Source organism: Danio aesculapii, chromosome 21 (genome assembly GCF_903798145.1).
Source record: "Danio aesculapii chromosome 21, fDanAes4.1, whole genome shotgun sequence".
Taxonomy (NCBI): Eukaryota; Metazoa; Chordata; class Actinopteri; order Cypriniformes; family Danionidae; genus Danio; species Danio aesculapii.
The window spans coordinates 441,691-466,013 of NC_079455.1; the positions used below are offsets into that span (position 1 = coordinate 441,691).

Genomic DNA, 24,323 nt, shown 5'->3' on the forward strand with positions numbered 1-24,323 from the left:
AACTTTCAAGTAAACTGAATTTATTTGTATCTTCAGATATACAATCTATGGTGTATCTGCAGGAGCCCTGATGTGTGTGTGTGTGTGAGAGTCACTCACAAAGTTTGGGGAGAGGTTGAGGCGATAGAGCTGGAGTGTGGACTGCAGCAGGCCCGACACCAGGCTGGACACCAGCACCTCTTTACCCAGTTTCTCAGAGGAGCGTCTCTGGCTGCTGGCCACTGTCACTGTCCACTTCTCTGTGTCTGCAATAATGCACACGGCCTCTGCGATGGGCTCGTCCAGCACCGGATGCTGAAAACACACACACACTCAGTTTACATTCTGCTCAGTTTCATCACACTCAGATACTGTCACCATCACTCTCAGCTTCACTTTCAGACTTCTCTCCATTCCTTAACTTTGTTTGTTTAATGCCACATCAGCAACTTATAGCTGTTTCATGGCAAGATCACTACTGATAAAAACATTTAACATGATTATAACCATTTTTAGCATTTAATAAGATATTAAACAATAAATAAATACACAATATATGAGAATGATCTTCTGGGGGAAACACTTTTAAAAACATCCATCCATGTACTCTCTGTGTAGAAATGAGGTCTAATAATTCGTAAAATTTCACATTATAATAATACATGATGTATGGTGAATCTCTTTACAATAAGCATTCATTAGTTAATGTATTTACTGTGAACTAATTATTTAACATGAATTAATTATGACCAATACTAGTATGGCATTTATTAAGCACAATTCAACATTTACTAATGTATTACTAACACACAAATGCATGCTTGTTATCATTAGTTAATGCATCGTGACTTAACGAGCTAACAATTGAGTTTCTTACCATGATCTAACATGAACTGTAATAAATGAAGCGTTCACTGTTTGTTCATGTTAGTAAATGCTTTATTGAGCATTAACTAATACAACCTTTATGTAAAATGTAACCAAAAAGTTCTGACATCCATTATTGGTGACATATATCTATTTTTTATTAACTTGGTCCTGAAGTATTTTTGACAACGACAGTTAGCATAAACTAATTTAAAGCAATAATTCAAGCACACGTTGATAGTGATTCCTCAACTGAATATTATATACAAAATAACTACCTGATTTATGAGAGAATGCACAAGCAGTGAAATAAGCTTAATATGTTCCTCTAGATTGGGTCTATCCTTGGACCTATTTTAATTTTCTTTTATATATTTTACCTTTAGGATCTATTTTTCGTAAATATGGGGTGGCTTTTAATTTTTATGCTGAGGACACTCAGATTTATGTCCCTCTTAAAAATAATGATAAAAATGCCCTGACTCTCTTATGAGACGTCTAATCGAGGTTAAGACCTGGCTATCATCAAATTTTACAATTTCAATGAGGAAAAAAACTGAGCTGGTCTGGTTTGGGGATCCTGCCCCTCTGGAATTATAAGGTTTTGGTGAGCTATCAAACTTATCAAAAACCTGTTGTTAGAAACCTTGAGTTTCAGCTCGATAGTGATCTGATATTTAACAAGTAAATTCAGCTGTTAAATCCAGTTTTTTCCATTTACGACTTGTGGCAAAAGTGAAGTCATTTCTCTCTTTTAATGACCTTGAGAAGCTGATCCATGCTTTTATTTTGGCAAGACTTCACTATTGCAGTTCTTTTTATCTGGGTATTAGTCAAAATACCCTGAATAGATTGCAATCAGTCCAAAATGCGGCTGCGAGACTTCTGACAGAAACTGACAAGTATAAGAAGTGGGGATCGGGCTTTTGCTGTTATCGCCCCAGAACTCTGGAACGGGCTTCCACCCCACATTAGACACGCTCCAACTTTATTTGCTTTTAAAAAAGCTTCTGAAACTCCATCTTTGTTCTTCAGCACTGGAGCCTTTTTAATGTTGATGGGATTGCCTTATGTTTTAATTGTTATGCATGTGATGTAGGATTTATTTTAATTAGTATTGATTGTGTTCAGCATATTGGGCAATGTTGTGTTGTAAAAATAACTAACTAATTAACTAACTAACTAACGAACTAGCAAACTAACGAACTCTCATTAAGACAGTCAGGGTGGATCAATATTTTAAAGCCTGACTGGAAAACATAATAGCCCGGTACACATCAGGCTAGCAGTTTCGTGAGCTGTGTTGAGTGAACTCTTTTTCTTAATAAATGTTAATCTCGGCAGCTTTGTGAACAGTTTCAGAGAAAGCTCTGAGCTAGGGATTCCTGTTTAGTGAGAGAACTCTTAGCTGTAAGAGAAAACGTTTATAGTAATGTAGAAGATTTGTGGATGCGGACCCAGAAGTCTAATGCGTTTGCAGAAAAGAGCTTCCTGAGGCATTGCAAGATGGACAGCAACAGCAGATGAAATGTGCAGTTAGTGGTTACCTGCACAGCGTGAGCCAGGTCAGACACCAGGTTCTGCTTCAGCTTCTCATCATTGGGGACTCCTTGCAGAACAAAGTCTGGGACGTATGAGGGGCAGTAACCTCCAAACAACGACCTGCCGAAGTTAGCGATGCTCGGCTTAGAGTAGTTCTCCACCAGCTTCGCCCTGGAAAACACCCAATCATGTTCATTATCAGCATTCTTACACACACACAACCCACACTTTTGCAAAGATCTTGTCTATACATGGGGTCATATGATACGAGGTCATGTTTTTGTGCACTGAAACATGTGGTGTTTAGTCTCAGACTCACCCGGGCAGCGGCAGCTCCAGCTCATCCTGCCAGTCGCTGTCGAAGGCTCCATCGGGTTCCACTCTGGGTAGATCCGGGCCAGCGTCCTCGCTCTCGCTGTCCCCCAGAGCGCTGTCCGAGCTCTCGTTTCGAGGGATCTCCCAGTCATTCAGAGGAGCTGCTTTCTTCTGCTCTACAACTGAAGGGACACTCAGAGAGATCTCAATGCCTTTATCCAGATCAGCAGAACTGCAGCTTTTACAGCAGCCGGCGTCTACACGCACACACTCGAGCTGCACGTCTGACTTCTCTTTCGCTGCATGTTTCTGATAGACATCATCAATAGTCATGGTCTCCACAGGGTTGTCTTCACTGAAGTACTCCTCGAACATGTCCACGCAGTCCTCCTGCGCACTCGCACTCCACCGAGTCGACTTTCTACTCACAAATACACTGGATTTACTCTTGATTTGGTCCACTTGGAGTTTATTCTCAGTGCTACTCTGCTGAGCGTCTCTGAGGAGCGTCTGCTTGTGTCTCCGTATCTCCTGCTCCACCTTCTGCTGCCGGCTCTCCAGGTCAGATTCAGGAGACATGGAGTCCCCGATGAGGAATGTGACTTTGGCTGAGGGTTCGATCTCTGGGTAGCTCTTGTCCGGGGGTTTTTTCTCCAGCAGGGCGTCGGACGGTGGGTGGATCCTGATGGGAACGCCTCCAGCTTCTGCCTGCGCCTCCTGCACCTCCACTGAGGCTCTTCTCTCAGACGGAGAGGTGGATCCTACTTTGACCAGCATCTCCAGCCGGGTGTCGAACAGTGGGCTGTCGGCCACTCTGCAGACCGGCGCATCACTGGTGTGCTCCGTCTGGTGTTCGTCTGGGTTTGCAGGGTCCTCCGTTTTGTCCTCCTGGCTCAGGTAGTCTCGGCTGGGCTTGTGCATGGTGACCAGCACGTACTCGGACTCCTCCACCTCTCCTCGGCGCAGTGATGTGGTGATTAGGGATCCGGGCATCACGATGGCCTCGTCCTCGGCGCTCTCCAGCAGGTGTGTTTCCAGCAGCTCCGAGCAGCGGATGAAGTAGGTGAGCAGGTAGAGGAGCCGCTGCACCAGCTCCTGCCGCCGGCCCACCACCACCGTACGGGACAGACGCACCGGCGAGCCAATCGCCCCATACAGGTCACCTACAGCAATGGAGTATATACACACACTTTAATTTTCTGTCAACCAGACAGAAATGTGCAGTTTTTATTCAATGTTTGACAAACTCAACTGCAACCTGAAGAGAGGGTGGGGTATAGAATAGCTCCCTGTACCCTCATTCACTATTCCCTACAGTAGTCCACTAATATAGTCCACTTAAAGCAGTGAATAAAATGAGTGAGTGAATTTGAGCACTGATGGAATGCTGTTTTGTGGTTTAATACATCCCTCAGACAGATTTACACCTCTCGCTCAGACCCTGCGATAGTTATTTAACACTCTATTAGTCTTTTAGTAATCAAACAAAGACTTTTCATTTCAGTGATGTGCACAAACATTACTTTAATTAAACAAGAAATCATAATTCTTATTAAACTATACACCAGTTTATAGACCTGGATTGTGGCGCGCACACAGTGCATTATGGGTATATTGCAGCTGTTGAGTGAACATTGGTTGGAAACTCGTTATTGCTGTGCATTGTGGGATTGATTAAGTCTTCATATAGTCCACAATGGTTTCAGACACCACTAGAAATGGTGCTGCCTAAAATAGAGCAATATTAAGGGTATAGGGGCGATTTCGGAAACAGCCATCTCCATCCCTAATCAAACACATCTGGAGGTAAAAACGCAATGCTTATGTTATAATTTTCAGGTGTGTTTGATTTGGTATGGAGCAAAACTCTGCAGGGGTGTTTCAGGGGGAGAAGCGCTTGATTTCTGCACTGTGATTTACCGAGCTGTGCCCAGAGCGGGTTGTAGGGGTGTGTTTTCGCCAGCATGTCCACACTCTGCGAGGAGTGTTTCTCCAGGAAGATCTTAAGGGGTGGCTGACCGTTCGGCATGACCGTAGGAACCCAGGCCAAATGATTAGTGAGCACCGCAGTCAGAAGTGCAGGGAGGAATCTAAAGCAGCAGAAAAAAACAAGACAAGACAAGGTTATAATAAAAAAACAGAACCACCATTCACATTTATTATAGTGCGCAATGAGTTTTCCAATTATGCTCCATATATATGGAACAAGCTTTAAGACTTGTGTGATCTGCAGCATCTATCCCTATTTTTAAAGTATATTTTAAAGCCTGTCAATTAAGAAAGGTCCATGTTTCAATAATTTCCTATGGTTTTTACCATTTCTTTATATTGTGTGTGTGTGTTTCTATGCAAGTTTGTCCTATGCTGCCTGTCTTGACCAGGACACCCTCGTTAAATAGATTTAGGGACCTTGGGATCTTACTGGTTAAATATATATATATATATATATATATATATATATATATATATATATATATATATATATATATATATATATATATATATATATATATATATATATATATATATATATATATATATATATATATTCAAACAAACAAGTAAATAAATAAGCAAATAATTATGTAAATAAGTCAAACGAGTAAATAAACAAAACAAAAATATATAACAATAAAAGAAAATCAAACAAACAAGTAAACAAATATTCAAGTCAAACAAGCAAGGCAAGGCAAGTTTATTGATATAGCACATTTGATACACAACGGTAATTCCAGGAAGATCTTAATGGGCGCCTGACCGTTCGGCATGATCATGGGAACCATGGGAAATAAATATAAAAAATAAGTCAAATAAAGAAGTAAACAGAATAAATAAACAAAAAATAAAAAATTAAACAAATAAAAAAAAGTCAAACAAACAAGTAAACAAATAAAGAACAAAAAACAAGTTAATGACTAAGAAATTAAGTAAACAAACAAGTAAATAAGTAGGTAAGTAATTATGTAAACAAGCAAATAAATAAGTAAACAAATGAGTAGGTAAATAAACAAATAAATGTAGAAAGTAAACATAATAAAGATGAATAAACAGAGTAGTGTGAGTGCTGTTACTGAACTGGTTCTTGGAGGCCTGCTCCATCAGCAGGGCCAGCTCCCTCATGAAGTGTCCACAGAGCTGGTTCTTCTCTGGGGGTCCCGACATCATGGTGAGCCAGACGGGCTCCGGCACCCGTGGCATAGTGTACAGGTTGCAGATGGTGGTCCTAAAAAAACAAAAACAGAAGAGCTTTTGTCAAACGCTGAAACAAAGAGCACTTGATCTGCACAGGGCTGCCCCGGCCGGCGGAGGCCTTTTCAGCATATTTAACATCTGACACAGCAGAGGAATACAGGCTGCAGGCCAGAGCTCAACACTGGAGATGTTGCATAAACTAATGCTGGGAGATATGACTAAATTCATACATCATAGTAGAAGTCATCTGTAGGCCCACAGGGAATATGAAAAAAAACATATTTTTGAATCACTATCATTACTGTGCCGTCGCATCATTACTGTGCCGTCGCATCATTACTGTGCCGTCGCATCATTACTGTGCCGTCGCATGAAGCCAGACCACTTTGAAAAATGTAATCAATAACAATAGTCCTAACGTATTTCCTGTTTTACATGTTTAATTTCCATAGCTTCCGAGAATCCAAAAAGGTTTGCATATTGATAAATAATGTTGTGATAGCTGTTTTAATGTAAAGTTATGAATTGCATCTTGATATTGTTATGAAATAGTTTGACAACAAGAGGGAAATGTTTATGGGCCAGTGACATTACCACATTGAAATGGTCTATAGTTTTACTTTCGGTTTCTCAGTCGAGAGTAACACACATGTAGATAATTTCTGTGGCTGATTTAAACATTGAAACCTTGGAAATACATGACCGCAAGTGCTCCATTTTAACCCATTATTCAAGATTCAAGGGTCATTCAGCTATTATCATGTTATACTACTTCAAGTCTTACACGCTATGCTAGTGGTGAAACATATAGTCATTTTGCTAATATTCTATACAAACAGTCTCATTTAATAGATTTTCCTCGCTTCTATTAAGATTTGTACAAAAACTATGCACATTAGTAACATTTTAATGTCAAGCTGGTTGAATTGAACATTACATTATATGCATACTTTTCTCCTCTTTGTTGTAGTTTCACAAAAAAGAAATATATTTAGAAGAACAATCAGCAGTAAAGTCAGTAAAGTTCCCAAACCTGCTTTCTGCTGTTCTTTCGCTGTCTGTGAAACATTTGCTTAAGCAACAATTACTTAGGACAGAATAATAATTATTATTATTAGTATTATGCCTATTATTTGTACTTTCATAGCAATTGAAACTCCCCTTCAGCATGTACAACGAGAAACAAAATGCTAAAGTAATACTGCGTATATTCTGTGTAAGAATACCAGAGTGTGTGTCTAATGCTCGGCCCCACACACACAACATTCACAGATATACTTCAGCAGGTGTGTGACACCACTGAACGTGTTGATTTGCATTAGCACTGCTGACAGGTAATGCTTGAAATTTAAACCTGATGTCTGCTGTCCTGAGATGCATCAGGTTTGCACTTTCTTCTTGTGCTTGAATGTTAAAATGGCCATGTAATGCCCTCCACCAATTTGAGTTTGAGACCCCTGGTTTATAGGTTTAAGTACTGTTCAATACTGATGACAGTATTTTTTGTGGTATCGATGGCCTGCTCCAGCTGCACCTCCGTTTCATTATACACCAAGCAGAGCTCAGGACATCATCAGAGGAGCAATACATGCTTTAAAGTGCACAGCGAGGAGATTTCCCACACGTCGTTTCCAGGTACTGCTGCTGATTATGCGCTGGGAAAGATGCAGATAGCGGAGCGCACCGCTAACAACGTGACACTTGTAAGAAGGACAAACACTTCCCAAGCCGTACTACTCTTCTCAGTACTGTAGCATGTAGTGAGCTATAAAAAGCTTCAGCTAACAGACCGAACCGTTTTAGCTCTGGATTAGGTAAGAGTTATGAAGCCGAGGTCTACTTTCATGAACCCAGGCTTCCCACTCCAAGCCAAATGTCAAATTCATTGACTTTTCCCAGACTCACTGACTGAAAAGCTGAATTTCCATGATCAATAATGAACAGAAAAACAGGCTGCTTTTGTCTTTACAACTGAGCAGAGAGAAAACAGCCACTGACAGTATTATGACAGCTACAGGCAGGTAACAACATCTGACTTGAGGAAATATGACACAACAAAAGCCTAATCATAACAACAGACACACAGCATGAAACAACGCATAAAAACACAGGACAAACAAATGACCTTTTGATTAATGGAAAGAAAAAAATGTAAATATGACCAACAATAATAATTGAAACCATGATTTGGACACAATAATAATAATAATAATAATAAGGGCAGCACGGTGGCGCAGTGGGTGGCACAATCACATCACAGCAAGAAGGTTGTTGGTTCGAGTCTCGGCGTGGGTTTCCTCCGGGTGCTCCGGTTTCCCCCACAGTCCAAATACATGCGGTACAGGTGAATTGGGTAAGCTAAATTGTTCGTAATGTGTGTGTGTGTGAATGAGTGTGCATGGGTGTTTCCCAGTGATGGGTTGCAGATGGAAGGGCATCCGCTGCGTAAAACATATGCTGGATAAGTTGGTGGTTCATTTCGCTGTGGCGACCCCTGATTAATAAAGGGACTAAGCCGAACAGAAAATGAATGAATGAATGAATCAATAATAATAATAATAATCAACAACAATAATAATTCTATTATATTCCAGAAATCTCCGTGACCCGTGGGAACCCTGTGAAGCGAAACTGAATTGTGGACTGACGGAAAACATCATGCACTTTCCTTCATCAATCCAGCTCAGAGTTTGGTGATTTCTGAATAATTAAATAACAGAGGAATTGATTTTTGTACAGGTACACATACTACACCAGATATATTAGATCTATATTAATACAGTCATTAGTTGTCGCAGGCATGCTAGAATATTTGGAAGAGCTAATCCAAATGAATGAATGAATTCTTGTACAATATATGTCTGATTCTAAAACCGCGATACATTTCAAGCATCTCCCATTCAGTTTTGTTGAACTGGAATGATATGAAACGGTTGTATAATTTAGGGTAAACTGAACCCATTATTAATGCAAAATGAAAACTGCTTCAATATAATAAGGAACATTTGATTCTGTTTTTCATTGCATTGCAGAGTTTCCTGCCACAGGAAGCGACATCACTCTGGAGCAAGTCCCATGCTTTTTCAGTCAGTGCTTTACAGATTGTACTACCTTTTTATAACAGGGTATAAATGACAGGGTTTACCTAGGAGATGCAAAATACCCACAACTCAAGAAAAACACCACACATTGATGCACCACTATAGAGCTTCATCTGTTCCTCTAATCACACACCCGGATGAACAGAAAACTCAGAGTGTATAATAAGCCATCTGGAGGTGGGAAATCTGAAATATTTGTTTGTCTGTTCCCTTGCACATTATTGACTATTCTGGTCTGTCCTGACAGTGTGTGGGAGAGATAATGTTTCGGCTCGGGTTGCTCTGGCCACTGACCAGCAGGCATATGACTGGAAGTATGAGAGTGTGTGTGTGTGTATAGAGGATCACCCCTGAAGCTCTCGCACACACTGAGCTTATTTTACACACACAGCACTAAATAACAAGCTCCTCTGCACAGAACATTTCACCATTCATCAATTACCTGTGCAATACGGTTATAACACTACAGCTTTTTAATATCCGACACTACACTGCAGAAAATGCTTTTCTTATTTTAAGTTTTCGTCTTGTTTCTGGTCAAAATATCTAACAATTCTTAAATAAAGCAGCATTTTCTAGACAAGTAAAAAATACTGTCTTGTTTTTAAAAATGACGAGCCAAAATTAAGGGAATTTACGCTTAAAACAAGAAAGATGATTTGAAAATGGGGTCAGGAAACACCCACTTTAAAAGGAGATCTATTCTGCCCCTCTTTATAAGCTGTAAACACATCGTCAGAGTGTGTGTGTGTGAGTTTGAGCTGAGAATATTCACACAGATAATGTTCTCCAGCTCTCTGAAACTGACCCTTTCAGGCTTTGATCCTAATTGTGGTGTTTTGGTGACTGTCGCTTTAAATGCAAATGAGATTGTGCTCTTTTCAGAAGAGGGCGGAGCTACAGATGCCTATGTGTCAGTATAGTGGCAGATGTAGAACAGCAGTGTGTGTGTTGTGAGTGCTGGTCAGGTGTGCAGGTGTGCTTCAGTGTGAGTGTGTGCTTCATGCTTCTATCAGTCTATGTCGCTCCTGTCTCTGCTTCATCCAAAACTCCACATCTATAATCCTCTTAGTCTATGCTGACATTATCTTCAGCAGCTCATTGTCAGACGGCTGCTTCTCACTCAGGGCTGCTGTTTATGCTAATGAGGGAGAGTGGGCGGGGCTTTCCCCCTCAGATGACAAGTACAAAGAGAGAATGTCAATTAAAGTGTTTCATTCATCAAGTCTGATTAGAACCAACACAATTCATTCATGTTGACCATTAGAGGCTGCTGGAGATATTCACACACACACACACACACACTACTGGGTTTAAACCTGTATAAAAGTGATTTTTGCATAATTTGTGCGCAAACTCACCTGAACTCATTCAGGCCGTCCACCATCCGGCTGTACGCCAAGGCTCTCTGGTTGGCATCGGCTGACCTGCGGCTCAGTATCATCGCCTTCAAACACAGAGAGAGAGAGATTGATTCACACACAGCGGGAGTGAACACACTCTTCCATAAGCACAGGCCGAGTCTAACCTGCTCGATGGCGCTCTTGAGTTTGTTCATGTGGCTCTCGAACAGGGGAAAGTGGGAGAAGAAGAAGTCTTGGAACTTTGCGTTTTCCTCCTCGTTGGGCGAGAGCTGAAAGATGACCCCGATGGCGATCTTCTTCTTGCGGGCGACACCCAGACTCGGCCCGCTGCTCTCGTCAGACATGTTGAAGCTCTCCTCCACAGACCTGCAGAAACACATTTAATAATGCAATCACAGTCTAATAATGCAACCTTAGTGAGTCTTTACTGCATATGGGCAGCTGAAAAAGAGACCCTAAAAAGTGTTACTGTGTTAGTAAAGCAGATTTTGTGAAGAAAACAGATGCATTATGTAGTTTGAAGCCTGATGCTTGAGAAAATAAAAGACTTCACTTACTTTATTATCAAAAATTGATAATGTACTGTAGCTGTTGAGCAATAAAGCTGTGTGTGTGTGTTAGACAAGCTGTAAGTGTGTGTGTGAGAGTGAGGGTGTGAGAGAGAGAGTGTTTGTGTGTGTTGCAAGTGTTTTAGGCGAGCTGTGTGTGTGCTGAGCACGTGTATGTGTGTTTGACAAGCCGTAAATGTATGAGTGTGTGTCTTAGACGAGCTGTTAAGTGTGTATTGTGAGTGTGCGTGTGTTAGATGAGCTGTAAGTGTGTGCCGCACCATCGGGGAAAGACTCCGTTCTCCAGGCTGGTGGTCTGGCTGCGTAACCAGCGCCTCTGGTAACTGCTGGCACAGCTGCTGGTCAGAGAAGAGCCCGGAGACGGGAACGGCGTGATCAGCAGACTGCTTAAAGACGCTGTGTGTATAAGACAAGAGCAGGTCACACTCTACACTCACAGCCATACAGACCTGCACCGGCCATAACAATAACATCACAATCATCACAGTAATAGCTTGATTTACGTAGATTCCCAGATGAAAAAAAATACTACATTATATTATAGTAAATTATAGTGCACTGAACTGTACTGTAGTAAAGTGCATTATACTGTAATGGTGTAGTGTAGTATAATATACACTATTAGTTATCACCAGGGCCAGACGGAATCTGCAGACATGTTGTGCTATTTCTGCGCAGAATTGTGTTAAAAATCTGTGAATTTCTACTAAAACCTTAATATATGAAATAAAAAATTATCTTTTTAACTTTTATTTAATGTTTAAAATGCAAATCCAATTAGATCCACTTATTTGGTAAAAGCAAGTCTCTCATAGAATATCTCTACTAAAATAATTACTGTACAAACTGTATTGTAAATAAATCAGATGAATATTTTCATATTAGTCAATAATATTACTGTAATTAGTTTAAAAACGGAGTGAATATAGATGTACACACATTTACACAAGTAAATAAACAGAATCCATGATTCAGAATCAGTTATTAGTTATAGTATATTAGGATAGTTGAGTTACCAAAGCAACTGTAGAATCACCACAATACATTCATTTAAATCAAGTAATTGAAGTCCGAAAGAAATCAAAACTAAGCATACTGATGTTGTTCGCTTACATTGCTAGTTCTGTGCTGATCAATTCATCCGTGCACATCATTAAGACAATAACAATAGTTTACCCTTCTAATCTTAAAATAAAATCTGAAAATGCACATCCTGTTTTTTTTTTTCAGTCAGATTACGTATATTTTAGGAATTGGGCGTGGCTAACACAGTTAACCACGCCCCTTCAGCTGTCAGTTCTGACATCAAACAGAAATGGTGGTGAGGAGGAGGAGTCTGTTAGGTTGTAATAACTCTCCCCAAACCCTTTTCCTCATCTTTCTGAATGAAACGCCTACTTTACTACATCCAATCAGCTCACAGTAGAAAAAAGGCCACGCCCACTGTTTCCTAATTTAATATTTCGTTTTTCTAGGAACTGCAGCACAATACGAAAGAAAAAAAAAGAAAAAACGGCCGCAGCTTCCGGTTCATGCAAACATTAGCTTGTTTAATAGTATGGTTCAAATCTACACTACAGTATTTGCTATGGATTACTACAGTATTTTATTTTTTATATAGATTTATTATACACACTGAACCACTGAATCTTTGTTTGCTGATGTAGACTTTTCTGTGCGCTGAGAGCAAGAGATGGCACAAATTTTATGAAGCTAAACACGAAATGAAATGAAATAAAAAAAAAAAAAACAAATTTAATTGAATATAAATTTAATTAAATGAACTAAATTTAATTGAATTGAAAAAAAAAATAAATGAAAAAAGTATTTTTTTAAATTAAACTAAATTAAATATTACATTAAAACATTAGACGTGATTTTCCAGTTCATTATATGCTAAAATAACCTAAAATTCTTCCCAGGGACACATTTTTATAAGCATCCATCAAAGTGCTCTCAGTATAGAAATCGTGCACATCTATTGGACTAAAGCATCCTGCAGCTTGAACAGAGAGTCAACAAGGAAAGTCAGTTCAGTGCCAATAGAAGCATGTAATGACACTGAAGCACTAATAATAAAGATGTTCTGCTGGTGAATAACACACACTGCCTTCACATCGCTTTAACAGAGCTTTAGCCTTTACGCTGTGGGGTCAGCGGGTCTCCAGAGTCACATTAATAATAAGAGACACTCCAGAAGCTCAATGCAGATGAAACGCGTGTGCCGACATGGCCTGAATTAGCCTGCTCATTAACCAGTGCAGGCCTGGTTTTTTTGGGATCTGCTAAATATAAGCGTGTGCATGTGATGCTGCATTAGCCAGAGCGAGAGATCCCAGATATGTGGACCAGACCATCATGCCACTTTCCATCGCACAAGCTTTTCCAGCTCCACTGCATTTCAGAAAGCTGCAAATCTCCAGGTCAATATTATACCACAGCATGACCTGGTTAATAACAACACAGAGGAAGCCGTTCAGGATCCCAGAATCATTTCCAATCTAATGGGCGATAACATGCGCAGGGACTTTACTCTTGTATAAGTTCTCTCAGGTGTTTCCGCTGTACTGACATGTTATAAAATCCCCACATTTAAGATCTGGTTAGTTTAAATCAATGATCTTCACTGCCTGACTGAGGTACGATAAAAAGTAGCTTTCACATCAAATAGATGCCTGCATTTGTGTATTTATTTGGTCATAATAAATAACAACACCACACACACACACACACACACACACACACACACGCACACACGCAGGCACGCACGCACGCATATTATGTAAAAAAAAAAAACTTTTATTTTGGATGTGATTGCTTTTGCCAGCACTAATTTTTTAATTTTCTGTGAATTTGATTAAAATAAAACCCACAAAAACAATCTGAAGAAAAAAACAAAAACAAATTGACTTTATGGTGGTAAACCGTGTGTGTGTGTGTGTGTGTGTGTAAACGTGCAGAAGCTGACCTGAGCGTGCGATGCCGCTGTCCCGCTCGTCATACAGGCCTCGTCCAGGCATGTCCATTGGGTTGCTGTGTCCTGAGCGAAGGCAGAGAAACACTGTAAGAGAGAGTTTACACACACGCGCAGAACCACCACCAGTCCAGCATCTCCACTGTGATCTACCTACGCCAGCACACACACACTCTCACAGCAGGAGAAACAGCAACCACACACACACCACCACACCGCTACACGTCCTACCAGACGGCATGCTTTATATTAGGGCTGCACAATATATGGTTTCAGCATCGATATGGTAACATGCGCATCTGCAGTAGTCTACAATCTGCAATGTCACATCGGGATTATAATAACCAGGAGCACAGTTCTGAACACATGATTTGAGCAGGCATTAGCTATGTTTCCATCCACCTATTTTTATGCGCATTTTGCTTATGTGCATTAAAAAAACTGTTGATGGAAACGCCATGATGCGCATACATTTTGGAAATGTGCATAAAACTTATGCGCATAACTGAGTAGGATAAACTCTTTATTCAATAAGAAAAGATGTGCATAAACTACGATGGAAACACTTTTACCACACATATTTCAGCATGCACATTAAAAAAGGTCATGTGATTGTGTTATAAGAGATCATGTGATGATGAAAAGGTGTATGAATGGACAATCCAGCAGGCTGAGCACACTGTAAACCATCTGAACTGTTGTTTTGGTCATTCTAAAACGCCTTACCATTTAAGTATTAGTGTTATTATATTATTAATGACCTAAAGCATCAAGAGCATCTGTGCTCTGCGTCTGACACCAGTGAAGGCCACGCGTTCACTGCATGTCAGGATTGCTTTCTGAGGTGCAAGTCATTTATTAGATGAAGAAAAGATTGATATGTATATATATATGTATGTATGTATGTATGCATGTATGTATGTATGTATGTATGTATGTATAACACACGTTTAAAATGACAGAAAAACTAAATATCCTATTGTCATTTTTTCAAATATTGTGCAAGCCTAATTCACAATCACAGCACAAGCAGAGTCCTCAGATGCACATGCACATGCACGTACACACACACACACACACATACGCGCCAACCTGAAAAGAAAGAGGCGCTCTTGATGAGCCGGAGAGGGCCTTGCTCTGAGAGCGCTCGGCGCGGGCTGCAGAGCTGAGAGAAACCTGGACGCACCGCGGTAAAATGAAGAAACACACACACACGGGTTAGTCAAGAACAGGAGACACAGAGACATCTCAGTCTGCACCGGTGCTCAAAAGTTTGGAAACAACAACATTAGTGTTGTTTTCTGAAGTAAGGGTCTTCTGCGGACTAAAGGCTGCTTTCAGTTCATTACAAATACAGCAAATACTGTCAAATAACTACAGTTTCACATAACATTATTAGCATAGTAAGCTGTATTTTATATCTGACGTAAAGCTGAATTAGCAGCATCATTACTCCTGTCTTCAGTGTCAGTGATCCTCGAAATGACTCTAATTTGAGGATTTGATGATCAAGAAACATTTATGATTATTTTCAGTGTAAAACTGTTGTGCTGCTCCATATTTCTGAGGAAAGCATGATTTATTTTACTTTTCAGCATTCACAGATGCATGTGAGGTACATATTTACATTTTAAATGTCTTTATTTACAGATAACATTAAAGAGATAACTTTAGGTTTTCATTTTTACAGCAGTTTCAGATTAATCAAATCTAATCTTTCTGTCTTTAAATTTACTTAGAAATGGCAATGTAAAGGAAAATGTGAACATACTATCCAGAATAACACCTATGCAGCAAATCAGAGTAATGACAGCTGAAAAATCAGATAAAAACAAGAAAACCAGCATTTTAATATCCGCCAGTCATTTATCATTCATAATATTTTGCATTATCACAGTTTTTACTGTATCTTCAAATCAAATAAATGCAGTCTTAGTAAGCGGAAGACTTTCCTTTAAAAATGTATAATAATAATAATAAATGATGTTTTCCAAACCTTTGACCAGTGGTGTCTATGAAGCTCGCAGGACAAATGCAAACAGACAGATGTACAGCAGCAACACACAGAACTGATTCAATGACAATTAAAGCTGAATACTGGACATGTTCAGTCAGTTCTGTGGGTGCTGCACACAAACACTGCTCAAAAACAGGACGGCCAGGGCCAAACTACACTCAAGTATAGAATAATAATTAAACTGTAGAAGTAATGGTGAGTTTAGAGGAGAGCATTAGTGTCTGTGTGCTAGAAAGAAGCGGTCTCTCTTGATATTTAGAAGTCATGTTTCCATCTCTGGTTTATATTTAAGGCTCATAGTATTGCTCAAATGCAGTGGATTATTTAATGCAAACAAACCATGATGGAAACACAGATACAGAATAAAACCCTTGACAGATATGTCTTGGCAGAGGATGTGATTGGATCATAGTGCTTTATACACAAATTATTTATATGACAAGTCAATTCATTTAAAATGTTCAGCTTTGAATGGAAACATGATGCTCATTCAGCTGCAGTTTTGACCACATTACTGTCATTTATCATTTACTTTTTAAATAGTAATAATAATAATAACAACAATAGTAACAACAACACCAATAATAATGAAGAATAAGAAAAGAGGAAAAGAAAAGAAAAAGCAAAAGAAAATTGAAAAAGAAAAAAAAAAGACAAAAGAAAATGTTGGGAAGTAATAAATGATCAATAAATGATGACAGAATTGCATGTCTGGGTGAACTGTATCTTTAAATCCTGAACTAAACACACATTTAACTGAAATGGTTTATTTAATGTCATATTTCAGGGCAGCACTATGAGCTGGACACGAGGAGAGGCTTCCTGAAGCAAACACATGATCAGGATGTGTCGATGAGGAGTTTAGATGAACGAGTGACAGAAGAAAACATCAGGAATAACAGAAGAAAACAAAACATCAGGAGGACACACACACACACACACGCACGCACACGCACACGCACACACACACACACGTGCACACGCGCGCACGCACACACACACACACCATGGAGGATTCTGAACTGAACATCTGCATCTCAATCTCTGATTTACTGACAGTCATTGTGATATGTGTGTGTGTATGTGTGTGTGTGTATGTGCGCAAACAAGATCATTAGTGTGTGTGTGTGTGTGTGTGTGTGTGTGTGTGTGTAAAATTAGGACCATCAGTGTGTGTGTGTGTAATCAGAATCATCAGTGTGTGTGTGTAATCAGGATTATTGGTGTGTGTGTGTAATCAGGATTATTGGTGTGTGTGTGTAATCAGGATCATTAGCCTGTGTGTGTGTGTGTGTGTGTGTGTCTGTAATCAGGATCATCGGTGTGTGTGTGTTTGTGCGCAATCAGGATCTTTGTGTGTGTGTAATCAGGATCATTGGTGTATGTGTGTGTAATCAGGATCATTGGTGTGTGTGTGTTTGTGTGTGTAATCAGGATCATCGTTGTGTGTGTGTGTGTGTGTGTGTGTGTGTGTGTGTGTAAAATCAGGATCATCAGCGTATGCGCATAAGTGCGTTACCTATGCTGCCAAGGAAACCGTTGGCTGTGGTGTGGTTCTGCTCGGGCCGGAGGGTGCTGGAGTCCTGATTGATGAACTCCAGGCTGTCCTGCAGACTGTCAGATAAGCAGAGTTAATCAGAGTTAATATTAACGAGCATCAGAGCAGAGTGTATGAGCGGCTGAATGTGCAGCGCTTACGTGTTCAGACTGCCACACACACTGCCACCCGTTCTGGCTGTAAACACCTTACTGAGCATCATCTGAGGAGGAGATCTGAAACACACACACACACACACACACACACACACACACACACACACACACACACACACACACACACACACACACACACACACACACACACACACACACACACGATCAGCACAGACGCTTCAATAGCCTGATTTCCATCCACATATTTTAATGCACTTTTTAGAATCTCACATATAATTAATCGCAGAGACTATTACATGTTCATATTTCATTTTTATTATATTATTTCATCTTTTATATCGTTATAGCATATTATATTATCTTATATCTACACTTCTTCATGGCACATTCAGATATTTTGCATGATTAATTCTGACCTCTGTGCCTTCAGTCTCACCGTATCTGGTGGATCTTCAGCGTTGAGCCCTTGTAGCTCATGGCCACAGAGCCGAACATCATTTCTCCAAGCATGTTAGCATCTGACGAGCACCGCGATGAGGCCTGTGGAAAACACATACACACACAAACAAACCATAAATGTGCAGAGATGGCAGTATAAAACATTTTACACAGCCGCTCACTCAGCAAAAACACAAACACAAACCTCAGTGTCTTCTATTTCTATTTGATATAGTTCAAAGAAGTGAACGCTGACGCCAGATTTGAACATTTATTTTGCTCAATAAAAAGGCAAGTCCATAAAATGTGTTACAGTTTAGTCACACTATTGCCTCTATTGTATTTTTAGTCAATCAAAGTATTAAAAATAGAATAAAAATACAGAAACACAGATTAATTCAGTCTCTAAGGGAATCAATAATGACTTTATGATCCATTTCTAAAGCTGCATTCAAAACCACATACTGTAGGATATAGAATCATACTTAAAACATTAAGATTATCGAAAAATCATTCACTTAGCCACTAAATCACTAAAAATATCAAGACAGAATTGTGTCGGCATGCTTCAGCCCTTCTTCAGAAACTTCACATCCGTCCAGTGAGGAATCGACAGCGCCAGACAGAATCTGCAAACCATTTTTGTGCAACATTTTGTGAAAAATCTGTAGATTTATGCTGAAAGTGTAGGAGCTGAAAACACAAAATAATAAATAAATAACCTGACTTATGTAAAGTTTACAATTAAAATAAAGCTACTGCAGGTCTCTTATAGCACACTGAAAGATAGAAAATACTTTACAAGTTGTACTGTACATAAATATTTGCACATTATTCAATCCCTCTCACTCACTTTCCTTCTGCTTAGTCCCAACAGCCATGTTGTTATGTAATAATAATAATAATAATAATAATAATAAAGAAACAAAACTCTAAATACTTTAATAAAACTGCATAAAAACATAGTTAGACATAAACAAGTGAATGAACCGACTGAATGATGGGAGACTGACCTGGAAGCGGTTTTGTTCTTTGGGCTCGGAGGCACAGGACGAGCTGCTGTCCAGAGAACTGGAGCTGCCACCGGTAGGCCTGAGCTGACAACACCTCCCAAACATCTTCACCTGCACCTCTCCACACACCCGCTGCGCACACACACACACACACACACACAGCTTTTATGAATTGTGGGGACATTCCATTGGTTTCTATTGTACAGCATAAAACCAAAATATTTTCTATCGCCCTCCAACAACTAGCCATGGGCCAGTAAAAGAGTCTGGCGGTCTAATAATCTTGGATAAAAACATCACGGTTTCACAGTATTGTGATCACTAAAATATGCTCTTTTTAAATATCTGAGTTACAAACAACAGATTTCTCTACAGCTTGAAAAGGCGTCTTTGGAGATCTTTCTTTTCTGTGGATATACAGTAAAGCCGCTGCACTGTTCAGCTCTACAGCAGGCTGGATGCTGGTTTATAAGTGATGTGTTTTTTAGATGTTTGCTGAATCGGGAGCTGACCAGTAGATTTTGATATGGAGGGTGTTTTACTGGTGGAGATACTGGCGCCCAGAATAACTTAATAAAAACATGAAATGACATGTACTGTATAAACGCTATAACAGAAAGTGTTAGCAGTTTGAAACCGGTTAGTGTACCATGCCTACACCCAACCCTATCCATAAACCCAACCCCTCACTGGAAACTAAGGCTACGCAATAAATCCTTTCAGCATCAATATCGCAATGTCTACAATAGTCACATCACAGGGGTTTGCAATGTAGTTGGGATTATAGTTGACCAGACAATATAGCTAACAACATAGTGGAGTAATTAAAGTTTATTATTTGCATGTGACTGTAAGCATTTGAAGCAAATGTAAGCCATTTGGGCACAATAAATGAAATGTTTGTAGCTTAAAGATGAATTAATCATTATATAATTATTTACTCAATTAAAATGATAGTGTTATTATTATAAACATATGGTGATTGTTTAATTTCTGCTTCTGTATGATGGTTGACTCACCAGAAAATCCTCGTTTCTCTGTTGTGTTGAACTTTGCTTGTCATTTTTCATGCAGATGCACTCCCCTACAGATTCATCCTAACTGATCTAAACTTAGGAATTCTTTATAAAGCTATTCAAGTCATCTGCTGAAACTGCATTTATATCGTAGTAAATATCGCAGAGAATAAAAATATTGCAATGTCCGTTTTTTCCCCAATATCGTGCAGCCCTACTGGTGTCATTTATAAGCTTTGAGAAATGAGGACATCAGTAATGAGCTCATAGATTCACCATCTACTGGAATACCTGCGTCATAGCCATATGGTTATACAGATGCGTGTCCTGATGTGTCACAAAAACCCTTACACACACACAGCTAATTTAAAGGGATAGTTCACAGATCTACTGCCTTTAATGCTAAGTATAGTACAATTATACACAAATAAATACTATTAGACTTAATTTACTCACCTACAGATTTAGACAGTGTTGGGGAAATTTACTTTGAGTAATGCATTACAATATTAAGTTACTTCTCAAAAAAAAAGTGACTAGTGGCATTACTTGGTTACTTTTTATAGTAATGTGTTACGTTATTTTTATTTATAGAGAGAGAGAGAGAGAGAGAGAGAGAGAGAGAGAGAGGCTCAGACGAGGGAAAGCTCAGAGTTAATCAGTGTTGTGTATGTGCGTGCAGATCTCCGCAACACTCATGGCTTACTCACACACTCTTCCTGAACAACACAAAGCAACTGGAGCATGTGAGACAGTCATATGACTTCCTTCACAACTCGTGAGCGAGCGTTTGCTTACTCTACAGTGAAACAGTGACTCTCTCTCTCTCTCTCTCTCTCTCTGTCTGTCTGTCTGTGTGTGTGTGTGTGTGTGTGTGTGTGTGTGTCTCCCTCTGTCACTCAACATCTCGCTCTCAGTTCAATTCAAACTTGCTTTATTGGCATGCCAAGTAATGTAATGTAATTTTTATTTAATGCCATGTAAGCAAATCAAGGCTATTTTCATGGCAGGAACCTTTCAATAATATACAATTAAAAATCAACAACCAAATGAACATATAAATAAATAAATAAGATTTTTAGTGTTAATACATGATTAAAATTCTGAAATCGCTAAAAATGTCCTGAAGAGAGTTCATTTCATAAAACAGTCTTCTGGAATCATTAGCAGGTCAGTGCAGTAAAATGTGCTTTATAGTAAGGGGAATTATGCAGTACAAACACTGAGTAGGGTTTTATTGGCATGCCAAGTGTTACATATGTATTGCCAAAACATCTGTAATGTTTGCATTAAATACAAAGTGTGAAAAACGACAATAGAAGCGATTAAAACATTTAAAACAATATAATATAATAAAAGATAATATAATTTTATATACATACACACATAGGATTTTTAACAATGAACATTTTAGGATTCATTTATAACATTAAAATTCACTGTGTGTGTGTGTGTGTGTGTGTGTGTGTGTGTGTGTGTGTGTGTGTGTGTGTGTGTGTGTGTGTGTGTGTATGTATGTGTGTATGTGTGTGTGTGTGTGTCTTGTAGATTACATAAACAATGAATAAAATGTAGCCAAAACAAATTCCTTGAGTGTGTGAAGCACATTTGGCAATAAAACTGATTCTGAAATAGTCAAGTGATTATGTAATACATACACATACATAAAAATAGGAATTAGATAAATACATAAAAAAAGAAAAGACTAATATGATTATTAAAAGGACAATGAAAGACAGACAGACAGACAGACAGACAGACAGACAGACAGACAGACAGACAGACAGACAGACAGACAGACTGTATTTCTGTATTGTTAGAGATGTAATGTGTATTTACCAGATTCCAAGCTTTGGCTATATTTACAGTCAAAAAAGCCATTTTGAATAGATTCGACTTAAATTTGGTGTCTCGCTCTTCTTCTACACCATAAAAAGTAAAATAATCCACAAACTAAAATTACAAATCAAATCGGTCTCGTAATATTACAGTAATTGATAGAACCTATAGCATTAAGTGGCAGTGAAGTGTGGGGTAAATGTTTAATAGATGGAATAAAAAATTCAACAATTAAACCCTACATGTAGAGCTCTGTAGGAGCAGTAGAGAAAAACACCAACCAATGCATGTAGAGCAGAACTGGGCCAGTGTCCGCTATCTTCTGAGCCTGACTCTCATTTCAAAAACTCTCAGATAAAAGATGAAATGAACACTGGAAAAAAAAGGCCCCTGATTCAGGTCCCGAAGTGTTTTTAATCATTTCTCTCGGTCTCAAATTGTTTTCTGAATTTAAAATTGTTTTATGGCACGACTAAATATACAGTATTGCTAAAGCCTAAAATATTTAGAGAAATATAACAATGGAAAGATCTAAATAAAAGAATAAAAACAAAGAAGAACATATTCTCTCTCTCTCTCTCTCTGTGTGTGTGTCACTCTCTCTAGTGAAACCGTATACTCTGCCAAAAGCATCATGTGATTGCAGCTCGGCTCCATATCAGCCATCTCCAGATCTCACCTTCACACATTACACATTCATCAGCTGAAACATGCACACCCCATGACCGAGACCAGCACCGCACACTTTCAACAGCGTTTACTCTTTCTAACAAGGTAAATAACAGCACTTTAGTGGCCAGAGGAATACTGAACGCACTGAGCCTCACTTACTCAACAGTTTTTCCCCATTTCTGTGACACTGACACTGCAAAAAATGAGAATTAGTCTCGTTTCTAGTCCAAATATCTACAAATTCTTAAATCAAGAAACATTTAGACGAGCAATGAACAGTCTTGATTTCAGAAATAATGAGTCAAAATTAAGTGAGCTTTTTATTAAAACAAACTAATTAATCTGCCAATGGGGGACGTAAATGACGTTATTTCAAAGTGAAAACAAGATTATTTTTCAAGATTAGTTTTTATGAAAAACTCAAATTCAACTCATTTTTTGCCCATCTAGAAAACGCTTCTTAATTCGAGAATTTGTAGATATTTGACTAGAAACAAGACATTTTTGCAGTAAAGGTGTTTGGGTTGCTTTGGTGTGCTTAAATTATGTCTAAAAACACTAGAAACCCTTGAGCTGAATGTCACCGCTGCCTTCTGGATTATAGCAGAACCAAACTGATTTCATAACACATTCATTTTGCAACACTACAACAGTTTGTTTCCTGTTTATTAACATGGAGCTGCTTTGAAACAAAATGTTCTTATTTAAAAAGTTCAAATAAATTAACACAAATAACAGACAATACAAGTCATACTAGAATGATTCATTATCCGCTTAGTTTGACAACCTGCGACGCAGCTTCTGGATCCAAACGCTCCATCACACTGTATAGTGAGACTCAATATATGGTAATAATAAACATTTACAAAGCGCAGTAATACTTTTAAAAATCACGATCCATATATATATATATATATAAAAATTATTAAAATATTTATATTATTATAAATTATTAAAATATTGGTGTCTGTAATGCAGCAAGTCCAGAGACTGGACATTAAACTAAATGAGGAGTAATTAGAGTAATATTTGTTTTCCCGAGCTGAAGGAAATGCAGTCGCAGACAGATTTGGGTTTAAGGCCAGAGTCTGACATGAGCAAAAGCAGTCAAAGAATGTGAATGTTTGAGAAATGTTGGTTTTTGTGTGCAGGTATTGCTGACGGATCATCTCTCATGACAAACGACCTGCAGACATGACCGAGAGCAGAGCTGGACACGCCTCAGTCATGTGAATGGACAAGAACGCTTTCACTCACTCACTCACTCACTCACTCACTCACTCACTCACTCACTCACTCACTCACACACACACACACACCACACACACACACACACACACACACTCACACACACACACACACACACACACACACACACACACACACACACACACACACACACACACACACACACACACACACACACACACACACACACACACACACACACACACACACACACACACACACACACACACACACACACACACACACACACACACACACACACACACACACACACACACACACACACACACACACAGTCAGCTGACACTGTTATTATAGGAGATCAGCGGGGGGACACACTATCAGTGGACATCATTTTTTTTGGTATTTCTGTGCAGAATTTTGCATGAAATATGAAGATTTAAGCAGAATTCTTTTGTGAGTAAAGTTAATAAAAACTGTTAAAGTTTACAAAGCGAGTTCAATTAGAACCACCTGTTTGGTAAACAAAATAATTCTCAAAT

At 39.0% G+C, this 24,323-nt stretch overlaps 1 protein-coding gene across 3 annotated transcripts in view; it reads right to left on the bottom strand.

The window, feature by feature from the left end:
- The window catches only part of fnip1 (folliculin interacting protein 1), a 38,459-nt gene that overhangs the window by 5,885 nt on the left and 8,251 nt on the right, over positions 1–24,323 (bottom strand). For 2 of the 3 annotated variants that reach the window (XM_056445974.1, XM_056445975.1), the window contains exons 3-16: positions 19,046–19,177; positions 18,031–18,134; positions 17,619–17,693; positions 17,440–17,534; positions 14,996–15,079; positions 13,898–13,969; positions 11,190–11,325; positions 10,525–10,726; positions 10,358–10,443; positions 5,780–5,926; positions 4,624–4,793; positions 2,708–3,866; positions 2,394–2,559; positions 100–294 (exon numbers count right to left, since the gene is read on the bottom strand). In XM_056445974.1, the coding sequence (XP_056301949.1) occupies positions 100–294; positions 2,394–2,559; positions 2,708–3,866; positions 4,624–4,793; positions 5,780–5,926; positions 10,358–10,443; positions 10,525–10,726; positions 11,190–11,325; positions 13,898–13,969; positions 14,996–15,079; positions 17,440–17,534; positions 17,619–17,693; positions 18,031–18,134; positions 19,046–19,177 (2,823 nt within the window). The remainder of the gene's footprint in view (positions 1–99; positions 295–2,393; positions 2,560–2,707; positions 3,867–4,623; positions 4,794–5,779; positions 5,927–10,357; positions 10,444–10,524; positions 10,727–11,189; positions 11,326–13,897; positions 13,970–14,995; positions 15,080–17,439; positions 17,535–17,618; positions 17,694–18,030; positions 18,135–19,045; positions 19,178–24,323) is intronic. The other variant, XM_056445976.1, reaches the window with a different exon arrangement.